Source organism: Gouania willdenowi, chromosome 7 (genome assembly GCF_900634775.1).
Source record: "Gouania willdenowi chromosome 7, fGouWil2.1, whole genome shotgun sequence".
Taxonomy (NCBI): domain Eukaryota; kingdom Metazoa; phylum Chordata; class Actinopteri; order Blenniiformes; family Gobiesocidae; genus Gouania; species Gouania willdenowi.
In genome coordinates this window covers 17068366-17094665 of record NC_041050.1, presented here as the reverse complement: position 1 = coordinate 17094665, position 26300 = coordinate 17068366, and the positions used below count along the sequence as shown (strand labels likewise).

The 26300-nt window shown below is 37.2% G+C and overlaps 2 protein-coding genes across 2 annotated transcripts in view; one reads left to right on the top strand and one right to left on the bottom strand.

The window, feature by feature from the left end:
- Window positions 1-2734: 2734 nt before the first annotated feature.
- On the bottom strand, window positions 2735-25826 carry calcrl2 (calcitonin receptor-like 2). Its single transcript, XM_028452333.1, has 14 exons — window positions 25729-25826; window positions 24811-24964; window positions 15776-15833; window positions 15527-15686; window positions 11705-11812; window positions 11506-11618; window positions 10992-11083; window positions 10765-10894; window positions 8602-8755; window positions 6113-6173; window positions 5771-5837; window positions 5345-5563; window positions 5191-5232; window positions 2735-3823 (listed from the first exon to the last, which is right to left on the bottom strand). The coding sequence occupies exons 2-14, from the start codon at window positions 24858-24860 to the stop codon at window positions 3539-3541; spliced, it is 1539 nt and encodes a 512-aa protein (XP_028308134.1). The 5' UTR covers window positions 24861-24964; window positions 25729-25826; the 3' UTR covers window positions 2735-3538.
- The window catches only part of itchb (itchy E3 ubiquitin protein ligase b), a 35723-nt gene continuing 35166 nt past the window's right edge, over window positions 25744-26300 (top strand). Inside the window, exon 1 of the mRNA XM_028452332.1 lies at window positions 25744-25886. The gene's annotated coding sequence lies outside the window, so the exon portion shown is untranslated. The remainder of the gene's footprint in view (window positions 25887-26300) is intronic.

Genomic DNA, 26300 nt, shown 5'->3' with positions numbered 1-26300 from the left:
AAAAGAGGTTGTCATTAAGGAAGAGGAATGCCAGCGTGCAGCCCACTCCCCACTTGTCAATGGCCCCCGAGTAAGGAAGGCCAAGACAAACCTCTGGGGCCCTGTGAAGCAAAATTAATGAAATACACTTTAGAACTCTAAATCTTAGCATTAAGTACCAACACTATAATAACACAGATTTGTTACAAAAACCCAGAAGTTGTTCAGGGTGACACCCTCATACCTGTAGCCGATTGGTTGAAGTCTGAGCCCGGGCATGGCGGCAGAAATGGGAGAAGCCACTCCAAAATCAATTAGCTTTACGCTAAATGAACTTTCATCAATGTTGACCATCATGATGTTGTCTGGCTTGATGTCAGTGTGCATTATTTTTACAGCTTTGAGTCCCTGTAATGCCACCATCAGCTGCAGGGACACAATGAGAAAAGGATGAGAATGGAGTTCCTCTCATGGAGCTGTTTAAGCTCAGGTTTGAACTCATGGCTTTCTTAATTGATCAGCAAGTAATGAAAAGATTCATACCTGCTTTGCAATAGGACGGATGAAGTTGACGTTTAATGAACGGACCAGGTGGAACAAAAATACCCCAAAAATTCATAGTTAAAGTTCTGTTGAAGGCACCAAACACTTACTTCGTCCTCCACATTTTGAAAATACTTCTTCTTTAGGATTTTTACTGCCACCAATTTGCTGCTGTTGTGAGCACGACACTTGGCAACTTTCCCAAAGCTACCTTCTCCGATAAACGCCAGGATTGTGTACCGAGTGGAGGGGCTGTGGAGGGCATGGCCTACCATTAGAGGACGCTGAGCCCGTCATCCTTCGTGACGTACTTCCACGGGCTTCGCGAAACCTGGGGGCCGAGTCGCGCGGGAAGGCTTGGCCCCCTTTCATAACTGCTTGCAGTTCTAGTTATTATTATCATTATTATTATTATATATTTGTTGAAATATAAACAACACTTTCCTTCTGAGTCACTCAGATATGACAGACTACCATTAAGGTGCATTATTTTTGTTGATACTGTTATCATTATTCGTATGATGTAAAAAAATTTTTTATTTATTGTTATAATAAATCATGCTTTAATTAATGAAGTACTGTTCCAAATGTATAATCTGGATGAATTGATTCAAAGTAAGGGGTTAAATATTTATTTTCAGACCACATTATTTGCACAAAAAAAACATATAAATACAGTGGTAAGCTCAATATTTAAACTGTGTTTTATTTTTATTTTTTATTGTTTGTATAAATAAATTCACAAAATCTGTATTTCAGCTGGCCAGGATCTATGAATGAAAATAAGCCATAGTTACAGATTTGTTATAATCATTTCACTCCCATTGTGTTTTCCTTGACATACGTCTGTGTACCTTGTTGTAATCATGGTCGTGCATTAAAATCCTGTAGTTGAAAAATCAATGGGTGACAATCACACACTTTTTCACATCTTTGGCCAATTATGAGACTTCAATGAACCTAATATATTTTCTAGGTATACACACACACACACACACACACACGCACACACACACACACAACATGTAGCTATATTTAAATACTGCTGGGCAACATTTGCTGTATTTATCTTGCCTGTGATTAATCATATTTAGGTGCATTTCTGCTCTCAAAATTCAATAATGTAAAATATAATGTACTGTAGTTTGAAAAACCCCATATTATACATATTGTCAAATCCAAAATGACAATGCAATACGCTATTAAGCAACCTCAAAATCAAATAGATAGATAAAAAAATAAAATAAAATGAAAAAAAAAAATATATATATATATATATATATAATAATAATAATAAAAAGCTTAATATTGCCAGACTTCTTAGGGACACCTTTATTATTCTATATAAATGTCATATTAAAGATTGGCCAGCGGATGGCGGTATATTAATTCAAATATTGGGTTTCCAGTATGTGCTTCATTTGTTAACCTTCCTATTGTCTAAACATTTTAAAATGTAATTTCTAACTTTTCTCATTGCCAGCTTCAATACACGAAGGAATAATTTACCTGTTCTCACTATGTCTAAGTTAATTCCAGAAACTCATTAAAAAAAAGAAATCATAATCTAAAATCATGTATTTTTAGGGATAATGGAAACCTTGATATTGACTATGTACAGTAAGTATAGAATGTGATCCAGCAGACCCCTGAGAACCTGCTCCTTTTCAGAAGAATTGATAATCAGAATCAGAAATGTTTTATTTGCCATGTACAGTTTTGAGGACAGTACAAGGAATTTGACTTGGTGGTTGGTGCACAAAACAAGCAACAAAAAGAAATAAAAGAAATAAAAACAAAACAACAAAGAACAACCCAGCAACAATAATAATAATAATAATAATGATAAATTTAAAGGATGAGGGATAAATAACGGATAGATAGAGAATAAAGGATAAATAGGATAAATATATATATACAGTGCAGCATGGTATCAAGCTGGTGGAGGTGGTGATCGGGTGGGGGGTTCAGTGGGTGACTTGGGGTGTGTTCATGTGGATGGTGGCAGAGGGAAAGAAGCTGTTTTTGTGTCTGGAGGTTCTGGTCCTAATGGACCGAAACCTCCTACCAGAAGGGAGAGATTGAAACAGTTTATGACCGGGGTGGGAGGGGTCGGCCACAATCTTTCCTGCACACCTCAAAATCCTGGAGGCGTACAGGTCCTGGAGGGAGGGCAGATTGCAGCCGATGACCTTCTCTGCAGAGTGGATGATACGCTGCAGTCTGGTCTTGTCCTTGGCCGTAGCTGCAGCGTACCAGATGGTGATGGAGGAGCAGAGGATGGACTGGATGATGGAGCTGTAGAAGTTCACCATCATTGCAACCTAATCCCTAGTTCTCAAAAGATCTGTGATTGGTTGTTTCAGAGAAAGTGACAAAAACATGACAGATTTAAAGAAACCAAAAGTAAAATTGGCAAATAAACTGACACCAATGTTATTCAGCCTCAACAGAGAGCAACGTGTTCAGGCAAGGGTTAGCGAGGCCAGTTGGTAATCGTTGTCAGTGGGGTTCTCGGTACGAATCCTTGGATTAGTGATATCACCTCGCCTTGCAAATTTTACTCAAATTATTAGCACACACCAATATATGAATGGGGCCCATTACCCTGTACGAGTCACGAGGGCACCAGGGGGTCCCCGGGGGCCCCATTTTTCAAATGATTACTCCTCCGTTAGTTCTCAATAGATGGTTTGGTAGGAATACTCTATAAATGAATATGATGAGATTCTCAGAGCCCTTTTTTTTAAATGGGGCCCGGGGCCCACCCCCTTATTTCTGGTGATTTCCAAATTAATGGGAACATAGTCGTCTGATATATCGTTTCAAAGGTAATTCAACGTAGATTACGACTATGGCTCTCATAATTTGATGAGATAATTTCCGGTAATTTCTAAATTTATCGGAACATAGTCATAGTCGTGTGATATATATTGTTTCAAAGGCAATTCAACGCCTGGCCGTAGTTCATCTGAACTTGTTTTTTTCCTCCTGAGCTCCCTGCTATCAGAAAGGATCAGATGTAAGTGGTTTCCTGCGTGTTGCTGTAATCGTTGGTGCTCTTGTCTTGCCCATTATTTTTACGCAGCACCAGGGACGTGGACTGGCTCAGCTCTTTGTGCTGAGGAGGTGCAGCAGCACGAGCAGCAGCAGTAGCAGCAGCAGCAGAGAAAGGAGGCTCCAGGTTGACGGTGGCCCGGCTGCTCTCAGTGATGGAGGAGTTGCGGTAGTTGAAGTGGTTACCAGTTTTACCCCATGCAGACTTCCACTGAGACCACTTCCTCTGCAGCGCAGTCTGAGCCTGAAAAACAACAGAGATAATTCAAATGGGACTTTGGATCTTCTCCTTCTGTTCTTTATAATATAAAACAATGGTTCCCAACCTTTTATGGTAAAGCTTACCCACTTGCTACTGGAGAGTTAAAGTTGTAGTCTGGCCCATAAGGCCCATGTAGACAGCATAAAATCTTCTATTAAATCCATTTTCTTTATAAGTAGCCAAAAAATCAATGATGACATGTATAAACTGGATATACCTGTACTTTGGTAGTTTTTGATGGTGAAACAAACATTCCTTTTACCGAAGTACACGTACATAGCGTCTTAGGGTTAGGGTTAGGGCTAGGTTATAACTCTATATCCCAATCATTTTTAGGGTTAGGGTTTACGGTTTGGTTTAGTCTTAATCACCTGACCTAAACTGGCCAATAACTGACCTTATCACGTGACCTAAACTGGCCAATGAGAGGCGCTGCGTACGGATAGAATGTCGGTATATTGATACGACAACCGTACGGATAGCCACTGCCTTCCTTATTCTATGTACATTATAAGTACAAGCTGTGGAGAGGCATCTGATGCACTTCATCTCCTCGTGTATCGTGCCTGTGATGACAAAGTGCATACAGCGTCTGAAAGCCGAGGAAGACATTCTCCAGAACGCAGATTGGAACGCTTTGAAATTCTATGTGAACAACTGCATCACAACATTAAAGAGAGCACTTGATGTGCTCTGGTTGTGTGTGTGCGAACATCAAGCTTGTTTAAGACGCTTCACATCAAGAACAGAAGTGGTGGGAATTTTTCAAAATAAAACACCCAGAAATAAAATGCATAGAATGATAGAATGATAGATAGATAGATAGATAGATAGATAGATAGATAGATAGATAGATAGATAAATATTATTATTTATTTGTTCTTGGCTGTCTTCATATACAATACAATCCAAAGAATCAACATTATTTTTAACAACCAAACAGCATTATATAAAAAAAACACAATAGAAACAACTCAATAACAGCAGTATTTGTCAGCTTATTAACTTTTGTTTCAATAGGAGCAAATTTTATTTAACATAGACAGTGAACTCATTAACTTAAATCCTCAAGATCATTCCAAACTTTCACACCATGAACAGAAATGCATCTTCTTTTAACTTTTGATCTAAATTTAATTTGTTCAAAAATATAAAAATAAAATGTGATATAATAGCCAAAGGAAGTGGGTAAAGTTTTGTAAACTTCATACTTCCTTTGTGGTCCCAGCCCAACGTTTGAGAATCCCTGATATAGAATATTTAAATGTATCTCTACTTCTTCCTTTGGGAAACTAAAAATAGAATTTAACAGAGAAATTAAAACAGGCAAAGTCAGGTGTTATACGTACCTCAGCATTGCAGAAACATAAGATGATTGCAACCAGGAGTCCCTGCAAAGCAACAGATTCAATTGTATTTCACAAACATCTGAGACGTTTTGTGCCCTTTATTTGAGATCTTAGTCAATCTGACTCTAAGCGTGTTTTTTCTAGCTGTTGTTACCTGGAAGTGGGCGTAAATGTGGTAGAAGAAGTCATAGATGACGCGGCCGATGCGTCCCTCTGGTCTCCAGAGGAACAGGATATGTTGAACTCCTAACAGAGAGGCGAGGATGAGGGTTGCTCTGACTGCCTTCAGGTACACCGTGGACTCTGCACGGTGCGTCACCTTCAGCTTGGTGATCAGAACCCGCACAATGTTAAGGAGAAAGAAGAAATTCACCTGATTGATGAACAGAGAAAGGGAATTATTTGACACTGAGCAGTACTATAATGATATGATTTAATAATAATAAAAAAAAACTCTATTTACATTTTACAGCTTTTCTGCAGTTACAAATTATTATTCTTTTTTTTTTTTTTTTTTTTTGCAGCTCAAAGTAACGTATATTGGCATTTCAATATCTGTCAAATTCTTCTGATCACTCACCAGCAGAGCGGCTTGAATGGGGCCGTGAATGATGTAGAGCAGGTGGGTGTGAGAGCTAATCCAACACCTGGAACAGACGACATCCCCATCATCACTCACATGCACAGTCACACTTAAATCACAGATCCTGAAAACATCAAGACCACTAAACTAAATCTCCTCTATGCCAGATAGTGGCAGAGATGGATGAGGCCACAATTATTATCTTACCCAAGTCTCATTCTCAACGGATCAAACATATCCAAAGGGTTTAAGGAAACAGAAGACATTTAATAAAACACGATTGTCGGTCTGAAAATGAGCTTTTTCGGGGGAAAGGCAATTGGTAATGCTCTGTCTTACTTGTCGTTAAAGAAGATTCCTCGAGCTACAGCGTATGTGATCGCAGGAATAACAGGAAAACCTTCAGAGAGAAACACAAATGGGAAAAAAATCAAACCCTCAACCTCAACAAATGCACATTAGTTGTTCCTTAAAACTACAATGGTAATTCAATTAATTAGACATCCCTAATTAATTTTGTCTTTAATTGCAATAAAAAAAGCTATATCATTATTAATAGTATTAATAGTATTTTAGATGTATTTATTACTACCTACTTTCATTGTTAAGAGTTCAAATCAAAAGTTTTTTTCCATTGGACCTTTTTTAGTCTTATCAATCAATAGATTAATTAAATAAATTAGTCGATCAATTTATCTTTAACTGATGAATAATTTCAAATAAAAAAATCATATTGAATATAAAAATAATGAATTTAGTTTTAGTTGTTTAATAATATCATGTCAGTGGCTATGTTTCTTTATATGTGTAATTTTCATTATAGCTGTCGTCGACTAATTTTAATTGACAATAACATGACTATGACTATAGTTAAAAAAAAATAACAAAGCTATATCAAAATATAAATTTGTTTTTCTCAATTAAAAAAAAAAAAACGTAATTTTGTCACATGGGACGAAATCCAATGCAAATTAGAACTCGTGCTCATGTGGTGTTACGGATCGATCACATCAAATCTAATCAGTCTGTGTAGTCACAAACATGAATACCATCCCATATAAGGTTAGTCAACTATATCTGTAACAGATGTAGGTATGCACACCTGGTTATTTTAATGAGACTAACCTACGGTTGTGAACTGGCGCAAAGACAGCACTTGTTTAGCAGCCTACAGTGGAAAGAGGCCTTTCCCCTTTATTGGGACTGAACAGTTATGCGCCGTGAGTTTGGATGCACAGCTGGTGCCAAAGAAAAGAAACGGCTCTAAAGGGTCGTCGAAATGAGAGCCAATTCAGCTTTTGCCAAATCGGGAGTGGTCTTGTTCTAGTCGTCACACTTTCACTTGGACTTAGCCGGAGAGACTCCCTGCATCAGTACCTCATACTCATCTAAGACCTACTTCTGTCATTTCATGCCCAACACAATCCAAATGGCTCTAACTAAGACCCGTTCCAAACTGAGAATGCTCCTGATACAGTCATTTCACTCTCAGCTATTCATAGTTCAAATCCTGTGTTTATCTCATGACCTCCTTGTGTTTGTTCTTCATACTCTCACCATGGGAGCGGACACAGAAACCTTTGCGTGTTATATACGGACCAAAAGCCGCAGGGACCACTAACCCTGCCTTATACAGGACATCTCACTCTGTAATCAGTACCCCAGACTCTGAGACCCAATACCACATTAGGACTTCCACGATTCAGTTTCTTGTCCAGGCGCGCACCCCAAATACTCGCCTTTAACTGTATCACAGCCAGGAATGTTGCTGATAGCGGTAGTCAAAACATGGCTGAGCCTCCTCAGGCAGAGGCCTTGGTGTGTGCTATCAGTGTACAATGGTAACTGGTCTGCTTAGGGCAGTCTGACCAGAACTAACCAGGAGAGCGTTCTATTATTACACACCGATTGCCACAGGTTTTATGTAAAACTTCTGTTGCTTCGTCGGAGCATTCAAAAACACTCGGGAAACTTGAACTTTACAATGTTGGGCATGGGCACTTAAATTGAATGAATGTCTTACTCATTTAAGCGGATTGCTTGTAAAGTTTGGCATATTGCTTAATGATTAATAGTAAATTGCAAAGTACAAGAAATATTTATTGGGTTCGATGTATTGTTTAATTGAAAGATTTAATAAGCTTATTTTCAAGTGTCAGAATTACTGATAATTAAAACTAATTTTGTTTAATGTGAAATACAAATAAGTTAAGATAAAATAGTTGAACGCAGTTCATTAATTAGTAAACTAGAATGCTCTACATTGCTTAAAAATGACGGCATAAAACAGTTTTAAAATACCTGAGATTAAAGTATAGTAATACATTAAAATATTACTCTTAAGAATATTTTTTTCCCCATTTGTTAAAACTATAAGAAATACTATATATGGTGTTAAACACCATGTTAAAATTTTGTTGTTAAAATGCAATTAAAATACCAATAATTTAATATAATTCATTAAGATATGACGCGGAAAACCCTGTTTAGAAAAACAGTACTGGTTAAAAATAGTAAAATAAAATGTAATACTTGTAAAAGGTTAAAAAGCTCATATGCAAAATGTAATGTCACTAATTGATAAAGTTTGTCTAATTGTCCTTGTATTGTGTATATTTATTTATTTTTACTGATATAATGCCTACAATCGATCATTTCAATATAAAAAGTGAAGTACAGTAAACATTAAAAATCTTGGAAAGACAAAGCAGAAAAATTCCAACTCTTAGTGGTGCTTCCAGTGTTTGGATTTTCAGATAGCAGCATACGAGCACTCATGTGTTTGATGGAGCACTCAGACTGTAAAGCACCAAAAGACTAATATTTACCCCATCCAAGGATGTAGTACCAGAAGAGATGCTGTTCTCCCACAAAGACTGCCACGACAATGCGTGTGTGGAGGTATGTGCCTTCGCACAGCATCCAGAAGTAGATGGAGCTCGACGTGTACTGCATGAGCACAGTCAGGATCTTACAGCTCACCTGATGGGCATAAAAATGATCACCTGCATTAAAATAAGGCACAAAAACATGGATTAAAACCGTGAGCGCAGCATTTAAGTCATTTCAAACTAAAGAATGCCACACCCTAATTAGATTAGACATGATTGAAACCACCCAATGTAAGTAGGTGGCACGATTTTTGATGTACTTGCAGATTGCATGTCTGAAAAACAGTCATGCACACAGTGGGCATGCTGTCAACATTCTAATTTTCTAAGAACGTAAAATAAAAATGACAGGGAAACCATCTCTTTTTAAGTTCATCTCTAGACATTTTAGTTCCAGGTGCTTGCAACTGAATACTTTGGCCATGTCATAGAAATTGTAATCATATAATCATTGTATGATTAACTCAGGTATCATCTTTTTCAAATTGTGTAAGCTATACATAGAACTATAACAGGCTGTAAATGTTTTTTTTCTTTTTTTCATGAAAAAAAAACTGTTTAAAATTGATTTGATAATGGCATGGGATGACCGTGTCGTGTTTGGTGCTATGTAAAGATAACTGAATTTGAACTATATGAACTCTGAATGCAATGTTGTTTCAATGAATGATGCCTTGATGACTTGAAGTTTAACGAGACATTTCCCCGTCACGGTCTGTTAATGTTTTGCTTCACTTCCTATTTATGTGTAATTGTGCAGCTTCTATAGCTCTAGTTCAGGTTGTCATTTTCTTGTGCTTTCAGGTGATCCTGCTTGTGTCTTCACTCACAGTCGAAGGCGAAACATTATATAACTTACACGAGTGCTGACAACAGTGGTTCTCTCTGTTCCCTTCAAAGCTGTGTGTGTGTTTAAACATTTACTAAATCTATACATCCCCCTCAAAAGTGATCCTAAACTAGCATTCTGACAATACTCAACTTTAGCTCATACCCTCTGTGTACATAATCTGACAAACGCAGCCTTAAGTCTTTATTTTGTACTTCAGATTCATCATTAAAACATGGATTGGTTCTGGTAACACTTCACTTGAGGTTTTATACATAAGGCTGACATTATGCTGTCATTATTATGACGTGACACCTGTCGTTATCATAAATAATGTGTCATGAAGGCTGTCATTAGGTGTTGTTTGTTACCCTAAACCCTAACCCTAACCTTAACCCAACCTAACCCCACTAGATCCCTCCACCTTGCCCAAAAAATGCCTTATGTATAAAACTTCACATAAATTGTTACTATTGGTTTTATGAATGCTACTCCTGCCTCCTCACTCTGCATTTGGGTCCTCTAACACCTGTTGGATGACACACTCTGAAAATAACCTTGATTAACTAATTGTTTGCCTCATTAGCGTACCAAGGGCCCTTTAATTCCGTTAGCGTTTAAGAGGTTTTTTTTTACACGCTTGCAGTTATGCATGTTCTCCAATCCAGACTCCTGTACCGATTTCTAGTGCATGTGCTTTACTGTGATTTATGTTCCAATTGACTTTGAATTTCTTTGTGTACTGTTTTGTAAGTCGCTCGAGTCGACGAGTGATAGTGTTATGGATAGTGATAGACCGATACATCAGCCGATATATCGGCCGATTTTTGCGGTTTTTACGTGTATCGGTATCGGCCAATGCGGGCTTTTGCGTTTGCCAATTCACATTATTTAATATTTGTTAAATAGTTTTGACTTGTTCTTGTTTTACATCATGTGTTTTTAATATTTGTTAAATATTTTTTACTTGTTGTCGTTCTACTTCACTTTTGTTAATTTCAATAAATGTTCCTTTTTTTTTAAATTGAGAGTTGTACCATGTAATGGTAATTACATGGTACAATTTTGTGTGTAATTTTTATGATGTAACGTGTGACGTGTAATTTTTGTGATGTAAATTGAAGGATCAAAAGTAGTATCTGCTCCAAATATCGACCCAAGAAAATCGGCAGTCAGTATCGATGATTGGCTAAGGCTGATGGAAAAAAAATCGATATCGGCATGAGCCCTAAAAAATCCATATCAGTCAATCCCTAGTTATGGAGTCTCACAGGATTGCTGGCACTTAAGGCTTCAGTGCTGACCACAGTGAGCGACAGCCACATGATAGTGACGATGGAGTTCAAGATGAAGGAGAGGAACATGTTCTTGTGGAGGGAGATTCTCTGACAGCTAAGACTCCTGAAACAAAGAGAAGAAGATGACGTCAAATACATTTCTTTTTACCTTTAAACAAACAAAAAATATCTAAAAATAAATCTTCCTATGGAGTACTTACTTGAAATAAGAGAAGATGATCAGACAAATAATTAGAGAGACAATGGAGAGACCATGACCAACCATAGCCAGGTAGTACACAATGAGGGTTAACTGCAAAAGGAGAAAATGTTTTATTCAGAAATAAAAAAAAAAAGCACATCAAGCCAACGAAATAAGAGGGTTTGACTTCTAATCTCTCTGTACCCTCCACATAACCCTGATTTGTTCAATCTATAAAGATTAAACTTTATTGTCAAGATTGTTTTCTAACACAACCAAATAAACTTGTATGTTTATGATAAAGAAATATGAATGTGTGAAGTACTTTAACAGTGCAGTGTTGGATGCAAGTCATATCTCTCTATAAAAGCAAGGAATCTCTGTCTCAAAAGTTTTAGAAGTCTGTTTAAGTCTGTTAAACTGCTGCTATATTTACACAATGGAGAACCTGAATCAATCATTTTCATTGAATTTTAGGGGATTTTAACATTGCTTACTGGTTGACAGATCAAACACCTTCCATAATGTCTCACCTTGAGCTTGTCCTCAGTGTAGGCCTCACACTGCGTGTAGTTGGACCAGACTCTGTTGGTCTCTGGGTGATGGAACCACTGACCATCAGGATTACAGACCTTGGTCACTTTTTCTGTGAAAACAATTCACACTTGTCTGTGAAATAGATTTCTCCTCCATGTACTGATTACAAAAGAGGTGTGCATCTGTGCTCCTCACCACCAGGATCAAAGTTCTTAAAGTACTCAGGACACATCTGCATTACCGTCCCAGGAGCTGAGTCTCCCCAGCAGAGCCAGCCGTCCCATGTGCGGTTACAGTAATCGCCTGCAGGGGAGCACACATTAGAGATATGTATGAGCATTGACACTCAAACCTCATGGTAGAAACCTATTACATGGTTGAATATCATATAGGGATTTTGTATAATTATTAAAGGCTAAAATTAGATTTAAGGTTATGATTATTATTATTGAAAATATCTTGTGACTCAATAATTTTTTTTTTCATATTTATGTACAAGGAACCATTATATCATTGTTTTTAAGCCTATTCCTGTCAGGCTTTTTTTTTTTTTTTTTTACATTTTCTCTCAACAGTTAGAGCCAATTCTGCTTTTATGCTCAGTGTCCTTCACAGTGCTACAGTTTGTCATGTTTTCATGCAAAAATGTTTACCTTGTCTATTGTAGTTGATGATATCTGTAATAAATCAGATTTATTACTTTATTTCTACTGTTCTAAAAATGTTTAGTTTTGAAATAGAGTATTCCCATTTTTTCCTTTTTAAAACAAACAAAAACATAATAATAAATAGAGGCTACGTTTGTGGCCCATTTTGCCCATTTTTCATTCTTCAAATGGGACACCACAGGAAAAAAGTTTGAGAACCACAAACTATCTTTAAAGTTGGCTTACACCAAGCTTGTCAACAATAGACGGAAACCAGGCAGTGCCAGTCTGCGCTGTGGCATTTTGAGGAACTGAGCTCTGTGTAACCTTCCAAAGGAGGTGAGCTACTGACTGGGAGTAGCAGGCACTAGAAAAATAACAAAGGCCATGTTTCCTTTCTTTCTCATTCACTTCCTCTCTTCCCATCTATTTCAGACTCTTCCTCCAACACAAAATGATGGAAACTGTTCAAAGATCCAAATGCAAAACTAACTCATGGTGTAACCCAGTGATTTTCAACCACCAATTTCACCTTGTTTATCCAAAGGTGTCAGTCAGCTTTGCCAATATAAAAACGCTACCAATTCCTTAAACACTTCACAATACTGACACTACCACAAGCTAATAGCTGGCAATAGGTTAGTATGACAACTTTGATGGTGTGCCATGGACCATTTTTTAAAATATATTAGCTGTGCTGTGGCACATTAAGTCAAAAAAATAAATAAATCAGTAGCTAAACCCATGGATTCATTAAATCCTAACAATGTTGCCATTTTATAAAAGTTTTTGTTGCCTTTTAAATTGTCTCCAAAGAACATTGAGTTACCTTGTGTTTGAAGAGTGGGGCAGTCTTTCAGTTGTGCTTAACCTTGATTCTGTTTTAGTTTTGCTCTGCTGGTTTTTATCTGTCTTGTTGTGGTTGAGCTCCTACTGTGTTTCAGGTCACCGTGGGTATGTGTGTGAGTAGTGATTAGGCTCACATCCCTCAGATTAGCTCCCCTTCACTATTTATAGGAATGTTTGACCTCTGTGCACTTGTTGGTGTATTGTCATCATGATTCCTGGATCCCTCCTGTAAGTTCTGTCCTTTATTTGGTCTAGTTACCGGTAAACAATAATGATGTTCTTTTGAACTGTTACGCTTGCCTACACCAAACCCTGACAATAAGTAAGTTTAAATTAATAATTAAATTATACTAGCAGAAGTAGCTTAAAGGCAGGGTAGGTAATTTTCGAAAACTATCATGATTTTGAAAGTAGCATCCTTCCGAGTGATTTGCTTTTATCCGCCCCCTCGCCTCTGTGTTCCCTCTAAAGCCACCCACATGCACAGGCGCCGGTGCTCTAACAAGCTCATCGCTTGTATTTTGTAGAAACTTTGTCGTCTCATGTCTCATTCAGCGGTAAGTAAGCACTAAACTTTATCATCATATAAGTTAAAAAAATTGACTAAAAACTATGTCACCGGTGACATGCTTAGAGTGTGGGCTAGTGCACGCAAGGGGTCAAGAAGCAGCAGGGAGACAGGGAGACGTGATTGGTTAATAATCATTAGTTAAGTTTTACAGGTTTACGGCTTCAATTTCAAGCAAAAAGTCTATTTTCTACAGTCTATGTATGTACCAGTGAATGCCCCGCCCCCACGCTCTGTCTCGTGTTCATAAAGCAGCATGAGCTTGGCTACGGAGTGGCCCTACGTCATCGTGCGGGGAGAAGGAAGTCAGTGTCCCGTCTATAGACACGCCCACTCATGAATATGCATAAGTAGGACGCAAATCAGCTCGTTTGTGTTGAGTTGCTCAGAACATGACTTTTCAGAGGCTAAAACTCTGGAAAACAGGCAAGTTTGGGAAAATAAACCTCAAATACTATGTTTTTGGGGTTCTTAGAACAAATGGAGATGGGTGAAAAATTGCATGATATGGGATTTTGCCTTTTTTTGGTAGTGGCCACTGTGGACTGATTGATGTTGTAGAAAAGCCCGCTGGCCATTAGGAGCGGTGCATGAATTCACATGACTGGTGAACTGGTGAATTAAAATGACAACAAGCACTTGAACATCTCTGATTAAATGAACCAGAGTTGGTATTTGAATCAACTGGTGTCCCTCGTTTCTTGTGCTCAACTTCCTTGTGTTTTGACAACTGCCGTAGCTAGTGCTCGGTATCAAAACGAACGAATGGAAAATATTATTACTGCTCTCAAAAAAGCTGTTTGATGATTTTTGTAAAAGTCGCTAATCGGAAAATTTCCATCTAACATTTATTGTTTGCTTTGCACCAGCAACATATTTGATACTCAGTCACCACTTTAAAAAACACATGGCTATTTAAGCGGCTATTGTAATTGTGAGTCTGACAAACGATGCTTCAGAGTGTGGCGGCAGCAGCAGCAGCGTAAACTGACATATGAGTCATCTGTTTCAAACACTCACCGAAGTGTTAAGCTGCTAAATCACTTTCTTGTCATCCTCACCTCTTATAACCACAGGAGTAGTCCATTTAAGACGATAGTCTGCTGTTTTATTCAACCGCTGCATCGCATCGGGTCACAAACACGTCATTTCATGTCAAAGGCAATACGAGGCGGTATAACGGCAACTAAAAGTGGAAATGATTGTGAGTGCTCACACTGCGCTTCGGATTATTGATACACTGGATAATCTATATACTGAACGTAAACATATTATTTGTGAATAAAGGGACTAGTGGTTAAAGGAGCAGGCATGTAATCGTTGGCTCACTTGTTCGAATCTTCCTAGTCCATCACTATGGGATGTTGATCAGTCCCTTATAATAATTCTAACTGATCCCTGGATGCTGCTCCGTGGCTGCCCACTGCTCCTCAGGGAGGGGTTAAATGCAGAGAACACATTTTGTATATGTAGCTTTACCTATATGACAGTAAAGTACAGTGTATATTCTTTATTAAACCACAGTGTTTGTTTTAACTCTGAGGTAGTTTGGGAGGGATGAGCTCACATTCTTATAGGGTAGGAGGAGCCAGGATTGTCAGGAGGAGTTTCCGCATTGTGATGTCACAAAGTAAGAAAAATTGAACTTGGCCATTTGAAGTTGACTTATAACAAAATGTGGAATAACAAGAGAGGGAGAAAACAGAACTTTTTCAACTTTACAAACCATTATAAAGTGATTCTTTCATAATACTGCCCCTTTAATGTCTATCATGTTGGACTTGTCTTTTATTTTGAAAGAAACTTTATATGTATGTTTTCAACAGCAATTCTAAAAAAAAAGTGGGTGACGATTTAATGACCGTGGCAAAATGTAGGTCCCAGCAGGGTGAGACCAGTTGAGAACCTCTGGCTTACATGGCATCAATGCAGATGTAAGGAATATATTATCACCTTCTTCACTCCGTGGTGGATTATGGATTATCTTGAGGTAGCACTCGAACTGAGCAGTAAGGATCTGACGTCTTGACTTTCCGAGAACAGTGGATATGTCACTTGAGTTTTCCACTTCCTCCACCAGAACTCCTTCAGCTGCCTCCAGTGACACATGATCCTGAGATCCATTGCAAGTAATAGATTAGATTGCTAAAACACATGATTGATGAAGTTTCCTGGTTAATTGATCATTTAATTCATAGTCACCTCCGTGCCCAGTGCCAATGTGACAATCAGTGAGAGTGTTACGGTCCTCCACATGTCTCTAAAATTGAAAGATAAACAAAGCTATCGTTAAGCTTTTAAAAAAACAACAACACATAATCACAAGTCATGTTGATTTGATATCTAAAATAGACTGGAACTGACTTGGGCCCCTGACACTTATTACTATTTTTGTCCTAAAGTAAACACACAAAATGACAGAAATACACAAAATTACTCCAAAAAGGATACAATATGACAGAAAATTACACAACAGGACAATAACTACAGGTGCTCACAAAAACAACAGAGAAATATTCAAAACAACAACAAAAATACACAATATGACTGAAAACAACTCACAAAGTTTCACAAATAAGGCACAAAACGACAAGAAAATAAGATTCAACCCTTTGTTCTTTTCTGCATTTATTGTATGTACCCTTTTTGTTCATGCCAGAGCTCTGGAAAAACTCCACAAAAGATCTTTTGGTCCTTTCTTGACTTTATTTTATCATACATATAGTGTATGCTTGAAGATTTTCATAACAGTGCTCAGACTAAATATTGTATCAAATGTTGACATCATGAATGTTGATGTGATCCTTTTTGTGACCCCACTGTGGTAGAATATGACCCAGCATTGGTTGCATTTATACAATGAACAGTGAACCATGAAAATAGTGTTGTGTTTATAATCTGCACTGAAATGCTTCTGTAATTATGCATCTATTTTGTGTTTATTTTCTCATAAACCATGGACAGGAAGTTTATGCTACAGCAGTCGTTCCTTTGCACTCTCCACTCACGGTCAGAGAGCAGATGTTTGTGTACTATTATTTTTGGCCAAAAGGCCAGTGAGTTCCCATTAGGTTTCTTCTCTCTGGGCTATTTGGTAAAATGGCAGATGAGTGTAAAACTAAATAAGTGATGCAAAAAGTGTCTTTTAATAAAATAGTGTCAAAACATGTTCTTCCATATGTAGTGGCAAAATACTAAAACTTTGACTAAAGTGTCAAGAGTTAGACTAGGTTCACCAGCCATTGAAGAGAGGGTTACGCAGTAATGGCTGCTGGGTAAACTGGTTCATTGAAATGATCACCACATAAACTGGTGATGCTGATGGGGTTGAGGGGTGCTCGGATGGGGTCATCAATAAAGTTGAATTGAATTGGGGGAGGGCAAAGGTAGGCGGATCACTAGTGGCTTCTGGGTAAACTGGTCCATGGAAATGATCACCAGATAAACTGGTTACCACATAAACTGATCATCAGATAAACTGGTGATAATTATACTGATGCTGGCTCCTGATTGGTGGATGACATCAGGTTTTTCCCCAGCACCCAAATAGGTGTATGTTTCAGCTATGCATCCTCACTTGCATTTTCTTCAGGAAATACAAACATTCTAGTTTCATTTGGAATTCAGTGTTGACAAATTTAGTTTTCAGTCATTTTATTTAATTACAAAGCTTCATATTCTACATGGATTTAAAGAACAGAAGATGTTGTTGTGCTGCTTTTATCTATAATCAATTTAAATAAAAAAACAAACAAAGGATAGTCACATTATACACTTATTACTCCATTCTGAGGTGGTTCGAGAACATGTCTAAAGAAAGCTACTCCTCTGAGGAGCAGACCAAAAAAAAGTTATGTACACCCCTGTTTAGAAACCTCTATTGATTTCCTACATTAGGGATGCTCCATTCGGCCGATCACCAAATGTATAGATTGATTGAATTTGATTGATTTCGTGGGGCTTTCCACGAAATGTGTTCGTGGAAAGCCCCTTAAAGCTGATATCCAGAGTTTCTGAGAAATCTATGTTTGTGTATGATTCTTTTGAAATGTGAAAAAATACCTAACTCTTTTGCTATGGTCTACTGCTGGTGGTCATTCATATACATTAATGTATATAAGTCCCTCCTTCGTCCTATAGACCCCAATACAAATGGAAACAATCGCCGAGTGAGCCCAGCCAATAGGCTTCGATTTCCTGTTTTTGAGACTGTCAATCAAAGTGAGTATAGAACTGTGCACGGAACCAAGGCCGCGCGTCACAACAGCAAACAGGTTAATATGATTTTGGCTCTTACCTCACCCATAGACCTAAATCAATGTGACCCGATGCGACCTTGTTATGTTCTGCAATGCACGTGCAGAAAAGTAGAGGCGTGGCTTCCGGTAGATTGGCAGAGGCAGGGAGAGGAAGTGAGGCTGTTTAGGGCGGGACATCGAGACGTTTCTCAGAAACTCCGGATAACAGCTTTAAGATGCAACATCTCATTTTCGAGGCTGACCAGATTGCGCAGCTTCGTGTATTAAGTTATACAACCACATTCACACACTGGATGACATTTGGTATGATTTTGCTTATTTTTGAAGAATTCCGCTCAAAAGACGGCAACTTCGTCTATGTGTCTGAATTACCTTTATAGTTCAGCACTGACAGCATTCTCAGATCTCCACTTTTCTCCAAGCCCCGGCAGTCTCAAAGGTCACGCACTGTGTGTGTGTGTGTGTGTGTGTGTGTGTGTGTGTGTGTGTGTGTGTGTGTGTGTGTGTGTGTGTGTGCTCACGTATCTTCCTCTGTTTATTTTATCTCTCAATGGGATGGATTGTGAAGCCACTTGACCCTTCCTCTGTCTACATGCAAAATGGAGGACACTATTATCTTTCTCACAGTCTTCCTGCAAACACACTTCCTCCTCCGTGAGCTAAACGGGGTAAAAATAAGTCAGTTGTTATGCTAACACAAAGGGACAGGGAAGGAACGTTCATTGTGACCAGGTGCTGCAAACAATCCATTTAGGTGAGGGAGATTTAGGTCAATGTTGGTTGGGTTAAAGATGATGCTGCTGGAGGTCATAGGTCCAACTCTCCTCCCTGTGCTTGATCCAATGCAGGCAGACTTATTGAGCAAGGCAGGTTACCAAGTCAACACAGGGTCAACATAGGCACACACGCACATACACACAGCTGGGATTAAACATACACAAGTTTAGGGTGACCATTGAAAATCCTACAGAGCACATCAGCATAATGTCTCCATTAGGAAACATTACCAATCGCTCCATCCCCTCCTGATAGTTTAATCTTTAAATTAACCAGAGAGAAAAGTTTATGCAATTAAAATCTAATCACACACACACAAAATGACAACAAAAATGCACAAAAGTACACTAAAAAAGATACAAAAATACACAAAATGACTCCAGAATCACACTACAATGGCAATAAAAAACAATAATTGTACAAAAAATGCACAAAGTACAAAAGTACACGTAATGACGTAAAACAACAAACTAAACAATATTTATACAAAAAGGACATAAAACAACAACAGAAATGCACAAAAATATACAAAAAGGCTCCAAAAACACACAAAATGACTTCAAAAAACATACATTACAGAAAAATACACTAAACGACAAAAAAATATGAAAATTACTCAAAATACACAAACCTAAATATTTATACAAAAAATACACAAAATGACAACAGAAATGCACAAAACTACACCAAAAAAGATACAAAAATACACAAAATGACTCCAGAGTCACACTACAATGGTAACAAAAAACAATAATTATACAAAAAGACAGCAGAAAGATACAAAAAAAAACACATAATGACTCCAAAAAACACACATTACAGAAAAATACACCAAATCAAAAAAAAATGAAAATGAGTAAAAAAAGCAAACACATTTATCATGCACATGTCTCATAGAATTAAACCAGGGAAATTGCACACGCTATTTTACTTTGCACCCATAAATATACCCCTTTATAATGCTACAGAGTATGTACATGCAATACATGTTTTTCCCAACAATCAATTCCCCAAATTGTAGGGATTCAAGAATGTGGACTTTTGTTTCTTTACTTTATAAGATTCTCTAAATCACCAAAAACCACTGGGACATGAGTAACACCAGGATTTACAGCGTCCGAGCTGTCCGAGAATGACTGATTAGATACAAGCTTGGTAGTGTTCCCATAGCTCAGCACAAAAATAGCTCCTCCAGCCTGGAGCTCTGCCATGGTCTTATTTAAACATTCCTCATTTGTTTTTTCTTTGTCTCAGGGGCTAAAGGGGAATTTTTATTTCCACAACCACAAGAGGGTTTGTACACCAAAGAACTAGATTTGGGGAAACGGCACCAGTAAGATAGTAATGATGCCCCCCCCCCACTCCCCACGAGTCCCCCATGAGTCAGTACGCAGTCAGCACACCCTGACACAGTTCCTAGATCAGCCTGACACCAGTTCACCACCAAAACATTTAGCCTCGTACTTTTTCTTCTGTTCCTCAGTTTTCCCCAGAGAACAACAAAGTTACAACTTCATCTCGCCTTTTTTTTTTACTGACTAGTGGAAATGTTCAATGATTTTTTTAAAAATTCTATAAATGTCTTTGCAATTAAACTTACTATTTATTACATTTACATACATCATTAATGTAATCAACATATAATCTTTGATGTGTCTATAGTAAGCACAAACTCTTTCTCATGCTGGGGTAGAGATGTGTTTGATATTAGCTATTTGCCAAAATGCCACTATTTTTCACACATCCTCACATCATAGCCGACCAACCAGATTAAAAGTAATGGGCGCCAAAACAGCATTGAATACCAGCTATTTTTTCAGTTTTAGAGTTTTAGCTATACTTAGAGCCTGAGAATTTTTTATTTAAAATGTAATTTGTTATTTTATCTAAAAAATATATAATTACTGTACACATTTCGACAAACCTTTCATTTTATACAGATGGCTTTGTGGAAGTCCAAATTGTGTAAGATTTGGTCTCTTCCTTTCTAAGTTTATACATGAGATATTTACTGTATGCAAGGAAACTGTAGCAAGATTTATTAAGGAAAATAAACATCAGGGGCGAAAGTAACTAATAACTTTTACTTTGAGAACTATTTAATTGAGCTACTTTTTACTTGTATTTGAGTACAAATTTAATCAAGTAACAGTCCTTCTATTTGAGTAGGATAAATCAGTACTCTTTACACCTCTGCCCACAGGCTGTATTCAATGAATAAACATTAAATATAATTAATATATAATATAGAATACTTGTGCAACTTTCGTAACAAAAAAATGTGTGTTTTCTCAAACTGCACATATTGGTTTGTCAAAATCGATACACAAGCCAATGCCAATGTCGACCAATTTTACATTTTATGGCAAATATCAGAAGATAATATCTGTGTGCCAATAATATCACCCATCACTAACTGGGAGGTTTGTTTGTGTTACAGAAACTGCAAAGCCAGTTGAGGAGGAGGAGGGCTGAGACTAAAACAGCAGTCAAAACACCCATTAATACTGTTAATACTCATAGCTGCTTGGCAGAGCAGACTGCCCCAGTCAGAAGACAAATTGGGTCACAGGTCTGAGGGTATAGGTGGTGGTTTTCCCATGGATGGACGCACTGTGAGCCAATCAGCTTTAAGATGTATTCCTCATGTTTTTTAAAGGTCAAGCAGGAAGCTAGTGTGATAGCAATGTGTCAGGGAATACCGCTTTGAAACTCTGTGGGTGGAAAAAGTGGCAGATAGGGATATAAAGATTAATCGTGAGGCAGTTAAAAATCGATTCAAAGGTGTCACGGTTTACATCATACTCTGAAACTGAATCGCAGCAAAGGGCATTATCTAATTAGAATTTGAAATTCAGGACGCACCACCGTGTTTTAAATCAGAAGTGTGGAAGCATTTTGACTTCCCCAAGACAAAATGAAAGAAGTGAGAAAGAAAGAACATGTGAAATCCAAGGTAAGAGAAGCACAGAGAGGAAAGGGAGAAACAAGAGGGAGAGGTAATGAAAGCCATAGTTTGTTTATTACGTAAGTAAGTAAGTAATTTATTTATAAAGTGCTTTTTGCAGATAAAATCACAAAGTGCTGTACAGAGCTGAAAATACAAGTGCAACATCATAATAGAATAATAAAACATGGGTGCATAAACATCATAAGAGCAGCATCATTAAAGGATAATACAAATTTAAAATCCAGTTAAATAAAAGCTTTTCTGAAAAGTGAAGTCTTCAACAGTTTTTTAAAAGTGTCCACACAGTTGAGCTCCCGGAGAAACTGGTGCAGGTTATTCCAGAGTCTGGGAGCTACAGCCTGGAACACCAGGTCTCCTCTGGTTTTCAATTTAGCTTTTGGGATCTTTAGGAGACCCTGACCTGAAGACCGAAGGCTTTGCCCTGAAGTGTAGGGGCACAACAAGTCTGAGATGTATTCAGGGGCCTGACCATGTAACGCTCGGCATGTAAGAACTATTCGAAACTTAACTGGGAGCCAGTGCAGAGTAGAAAGAATGGGGGTAATGTGGGATGTTCTGGGAGCACCAGTTAAAAGCCTGGCAGCAGCGTTCTGAACGATCTGGAGTCTGTTTAGGGTCAACTTATTAAAACAAGTGAGAACAGAATTACAATAGTCAATGCGTGATGATATAAATGCGTGTATGACCAGTTCGAGATCTGACTTTGATAACAGATGCCTCACTTTAGAGATATTTCTCAGGTGGTAAAAACAGTTTTTAGTCAGTTGACAACAGTGACCCTCCAAAAACATTGACTGATCAAACACAACCCCAAGGTTTCTGAGGCTGGTTTCAACAGATGAGCCCAGATCACCAAGGGAGTTTTTAATCACAGGGATCTTTTTATCAGGAGCGATGATCAGAGTTTCTGTTTTGTTTGAATTTATCTGGAGATAATTTATTTATATTATTTCTTTATATGGGATTTGTTTTAAATTCCAATTGTTAATTAGGCACAAAATACATTTTCACTTACACTTTTAAAAAGAAAAGGACCTATTATGCAGTTTTTCATAGTTTACTGTAGATCTGGAATTAAAAAATGAATAGGCTGCTTCTTCATTTGTGCTATTTCTTTATTTCAGGATTTATTTTTAATTAAATTGCATTGTTTTGCATAGTTTATCAAGGCTTTCTTTTGACTATGAAAGATAAATGAAAATAGTACAGTATTTTTAATTTTATATTCGAAGAAAAAAAATGAACATTTTTCAGTCATCATTTGTCAACAGTCTCCTTTTTTAAAATACATTGTAAGAGAATCGAGAATCGTGAACCCAGTATCGTGAATCAAATCGTATCGGGAGTTGAGTGAATCATTACATCCCTAGTAGCAGATAATATTTGAGTACTTTGAAATAGCTGACTTTCACTTGATCAGTCAGTAAATATGGAAACTGTACACTTTGAAAAGATTGTTTAACAACCTATTTCCGCTACACTGAGTCCCATAGAGTGAAAACGCAAAAGCTGTTCTTTTTCTTAGCTCTGCCAAATGCCTACAGCCAACAGAAAATCTGTCGGCTAACCACTTTTGGGTGCCGATACACGGGTTGAGAAAATAGAATGTATTGATATATGGAAAAGAAGGAAAAGGAAGAGGGGGAGGAGGGAAAGGGAGAGGGTACAGACAGAGAGATGGATGGGGAGAGAATAAGGGGATGGAAGAAAATAAATTGAATGTTCTTTTAAAAAAAAATTTTAAAAAATACTCCCACCACAATCCTGAACAGGAACAGGTCAGATGATGAATAAATTAATTTTATTTTATATGCATGCTTTTTTTTTTTAAATTTAATTAATTTATGTACTGTATTAAAGTCATTGCATGTATTGCCATCATTGATATTATAATATCATCATTATCATCATTATTACCATAATCATTATTGTTGTTACTCTAATTTTTAATTACTATTCATTTCTTATTAGATGACTGTCAGACCCTCACAGTAGTGTTGTGCCAAAGGGAATGTTTTTTTTTTTGTGTATTGTTCCAAACATTTAACCTGCTCAGTAAACAATAATTAGTAAACAAAAATTATGTTTAACTAATAAAGGTTTTTCATATGCTAGTGTATGAGTAGGCCTTACTGGTAAAGCAAAATGGTCTACTCGAATACAATTTTGTGTTACAAGTACTAACGTGTTACTAGTAAAAACTCAAAGCTTTACTAGTGATGTTTTAATACACTCACAATCTCACTAGTAGTACTAGTAAAGCCACAAGATTCCCCCAGTAGCACTGATACAGTGGTTCCCCTGACTCAATTTCAACAAAATGGGTCAGAAAAATGGAACCTTTATCAAAAATTTCCATGGCTATTTATACGGAAACGTGACGCGATAGTGACGTAAAGTTCCGTCAGTTTTATTTTAACTCATATTTATTTTAGCTCCCCCGCTAACCCTTTTATTTTACCCCTATCCCTAACCCTAACCCTCGCAGGAAATACCCTAAAATGTTTGTTTTTTTCGTATATGTATTTTTAAAGGTGGATTTTGCCGTGTTAAATCTGTTAAAATGAAAAACAATTACTTACTAAAGTGGGATTCGAAACAATGTTAGAGGAAGGAAGGATCCTTGAGTTGAGGTGTAAAAATAAAGGCACATTAGGCTTATGTAGAAAAGGTCCGGAAAACGCGTAAAACGTACCCATAGTCCCTGAGGCTATTGATTTGTTTCTGTGTCAATAGACACTTTGTTTAAAATAACATAAATGTACAATGACATATTTTAGAACAGTAATAACAAAGTTATTATTTCTATTTTTAGTGCTAAATGTTCGAATCGCAGTCCCGATAATCGTAATCGAATCGTGAGCTGCTTAAAGATTCCCACCCCTGGAATCAAAACAAGAACAGTTCAAGAAATGTTTTATTCTGCATTATTATATATTCAAAATGCAGCTACAAAAAAACACAAACAAAAACAAATGTGGAAGCAGATAAACATCCAAGGGAATGAACTTCCTCTACAACTTCGCATCATAAAATCTGGTTATCACATATTATTACATAAATAAATAAATAAATAAATAAATAAATAAAAGTTCAACGTATGGTTAAAACTTGTATTTTATTAAGGCACCATAACATGAATTTCTCCCCAGACCTCCATCCACCACAGGAGTCCATCCATCCTAAATCAGCATGTGTGTATAAATGAATAAAGTGGACTTGTGACTTACCTTGACTGAGTGTGAGATGTCAGACAGTTTCTTCCTCCAAATGTCCCCATGTTGACATGATCCGAGCAGTGAATCGTCTCATGCTGTCTCTGACCACCACTGACCAGCCTCAGCAGTGCTGCCCAACTACCAGCTCTTTCAAAATAAAACACCACTACAACACGCTGATTGTCATTCCAAACCATACACTCAACAAAATAATATGTTTTCAGTTATTTATTTATTTTTTTGTTTTTGTTTGGATAAACAAACAAAAAAAACCCGTCTATTTATAACACATTTTCTCAAGGCAACACTTATCAATATAATAATGATGAAAATTGTATAAATACGTCACAATTGAGCTACTCGTGATCTGTAATGAAACACTGCCATCTGATGTCTGTAGCTGCGGTACAGTTTGCAAAATAAATCCCATAATGATCAATTTGGCGTTTGATTAAGATATTGGGGGATTGAAAAAGCAAATATATGGCAATCCTATGTTATGTAGGAGTTCAGACAAAGTTCAGGAACTTGTGGCACTCAGAGGGACTGTTGTTAAGAAGCCTATTATAAAATCATTAAAGAAAAACATCCCAACTGAATATTGACAATATTAATATTAATTAATATTCAGACTATATATATATACATATATATATATATATATATATATATATATATATATATATATATATATATATATATATATATATATATATGTATATATATATATATATATATATATATATATATATATATATATATATATATATATATATATATATATATATATATATATATATATATATATATTCTGTCCCGCGTCTTCCTCTACAATAATTTAAATAAAATAAAAATAAAATGAAATAAAATAAAATAAAAACTCTGGTCCAATCGCAACACAACATAGGGGCGGGGCACCCCGAGCCCCACCTTGTTTCGGTCACATGACGGTGAGCTAGCGAAGATGGTGGAAGTTAGTTCACCGCTGAAGTAACAGCCTAACTGAAAGCCAAACATCCTGGACAGCGAGGGCTGAGAGGCCGCTGTAGCCTCGTCACTTCGGGTTCCCCGGTTCTCCTCTGCCCCGGGTGAGTGACAGGTGTCAGCCTGCATTCCTCCCTGCTTTCTGTTTCTCCTTCAGCCGCTCTACTTTGGGATTCCCAGGCAGCCATGATGTCAACACCAGCTAGCAGCCTAGCAAGTATCCGGGCTAGCTGTCAGAACAGGTGTTGTAGCATAAAAGTGATCACCTGTGAAATACTGGCTTTGGTTACGTGAGTGTTTAAATCGGCCCTTATCTTCTTGTTATTAACATTCATTTATTGCTTCGTGTTACCTGATTAAATGACTCTAAATCACTGTGACGGATATTGTTACAGTCTAATAATAACCAGAAACCTAATTTTGTTATTGACTTAAAAAAAAAAAAAAAAGTCGTGACCAAGCTACACTGGGTGTCCATAGTTTTAAACATCTTCAATCACGTGTGAAGAGTCAAAGAA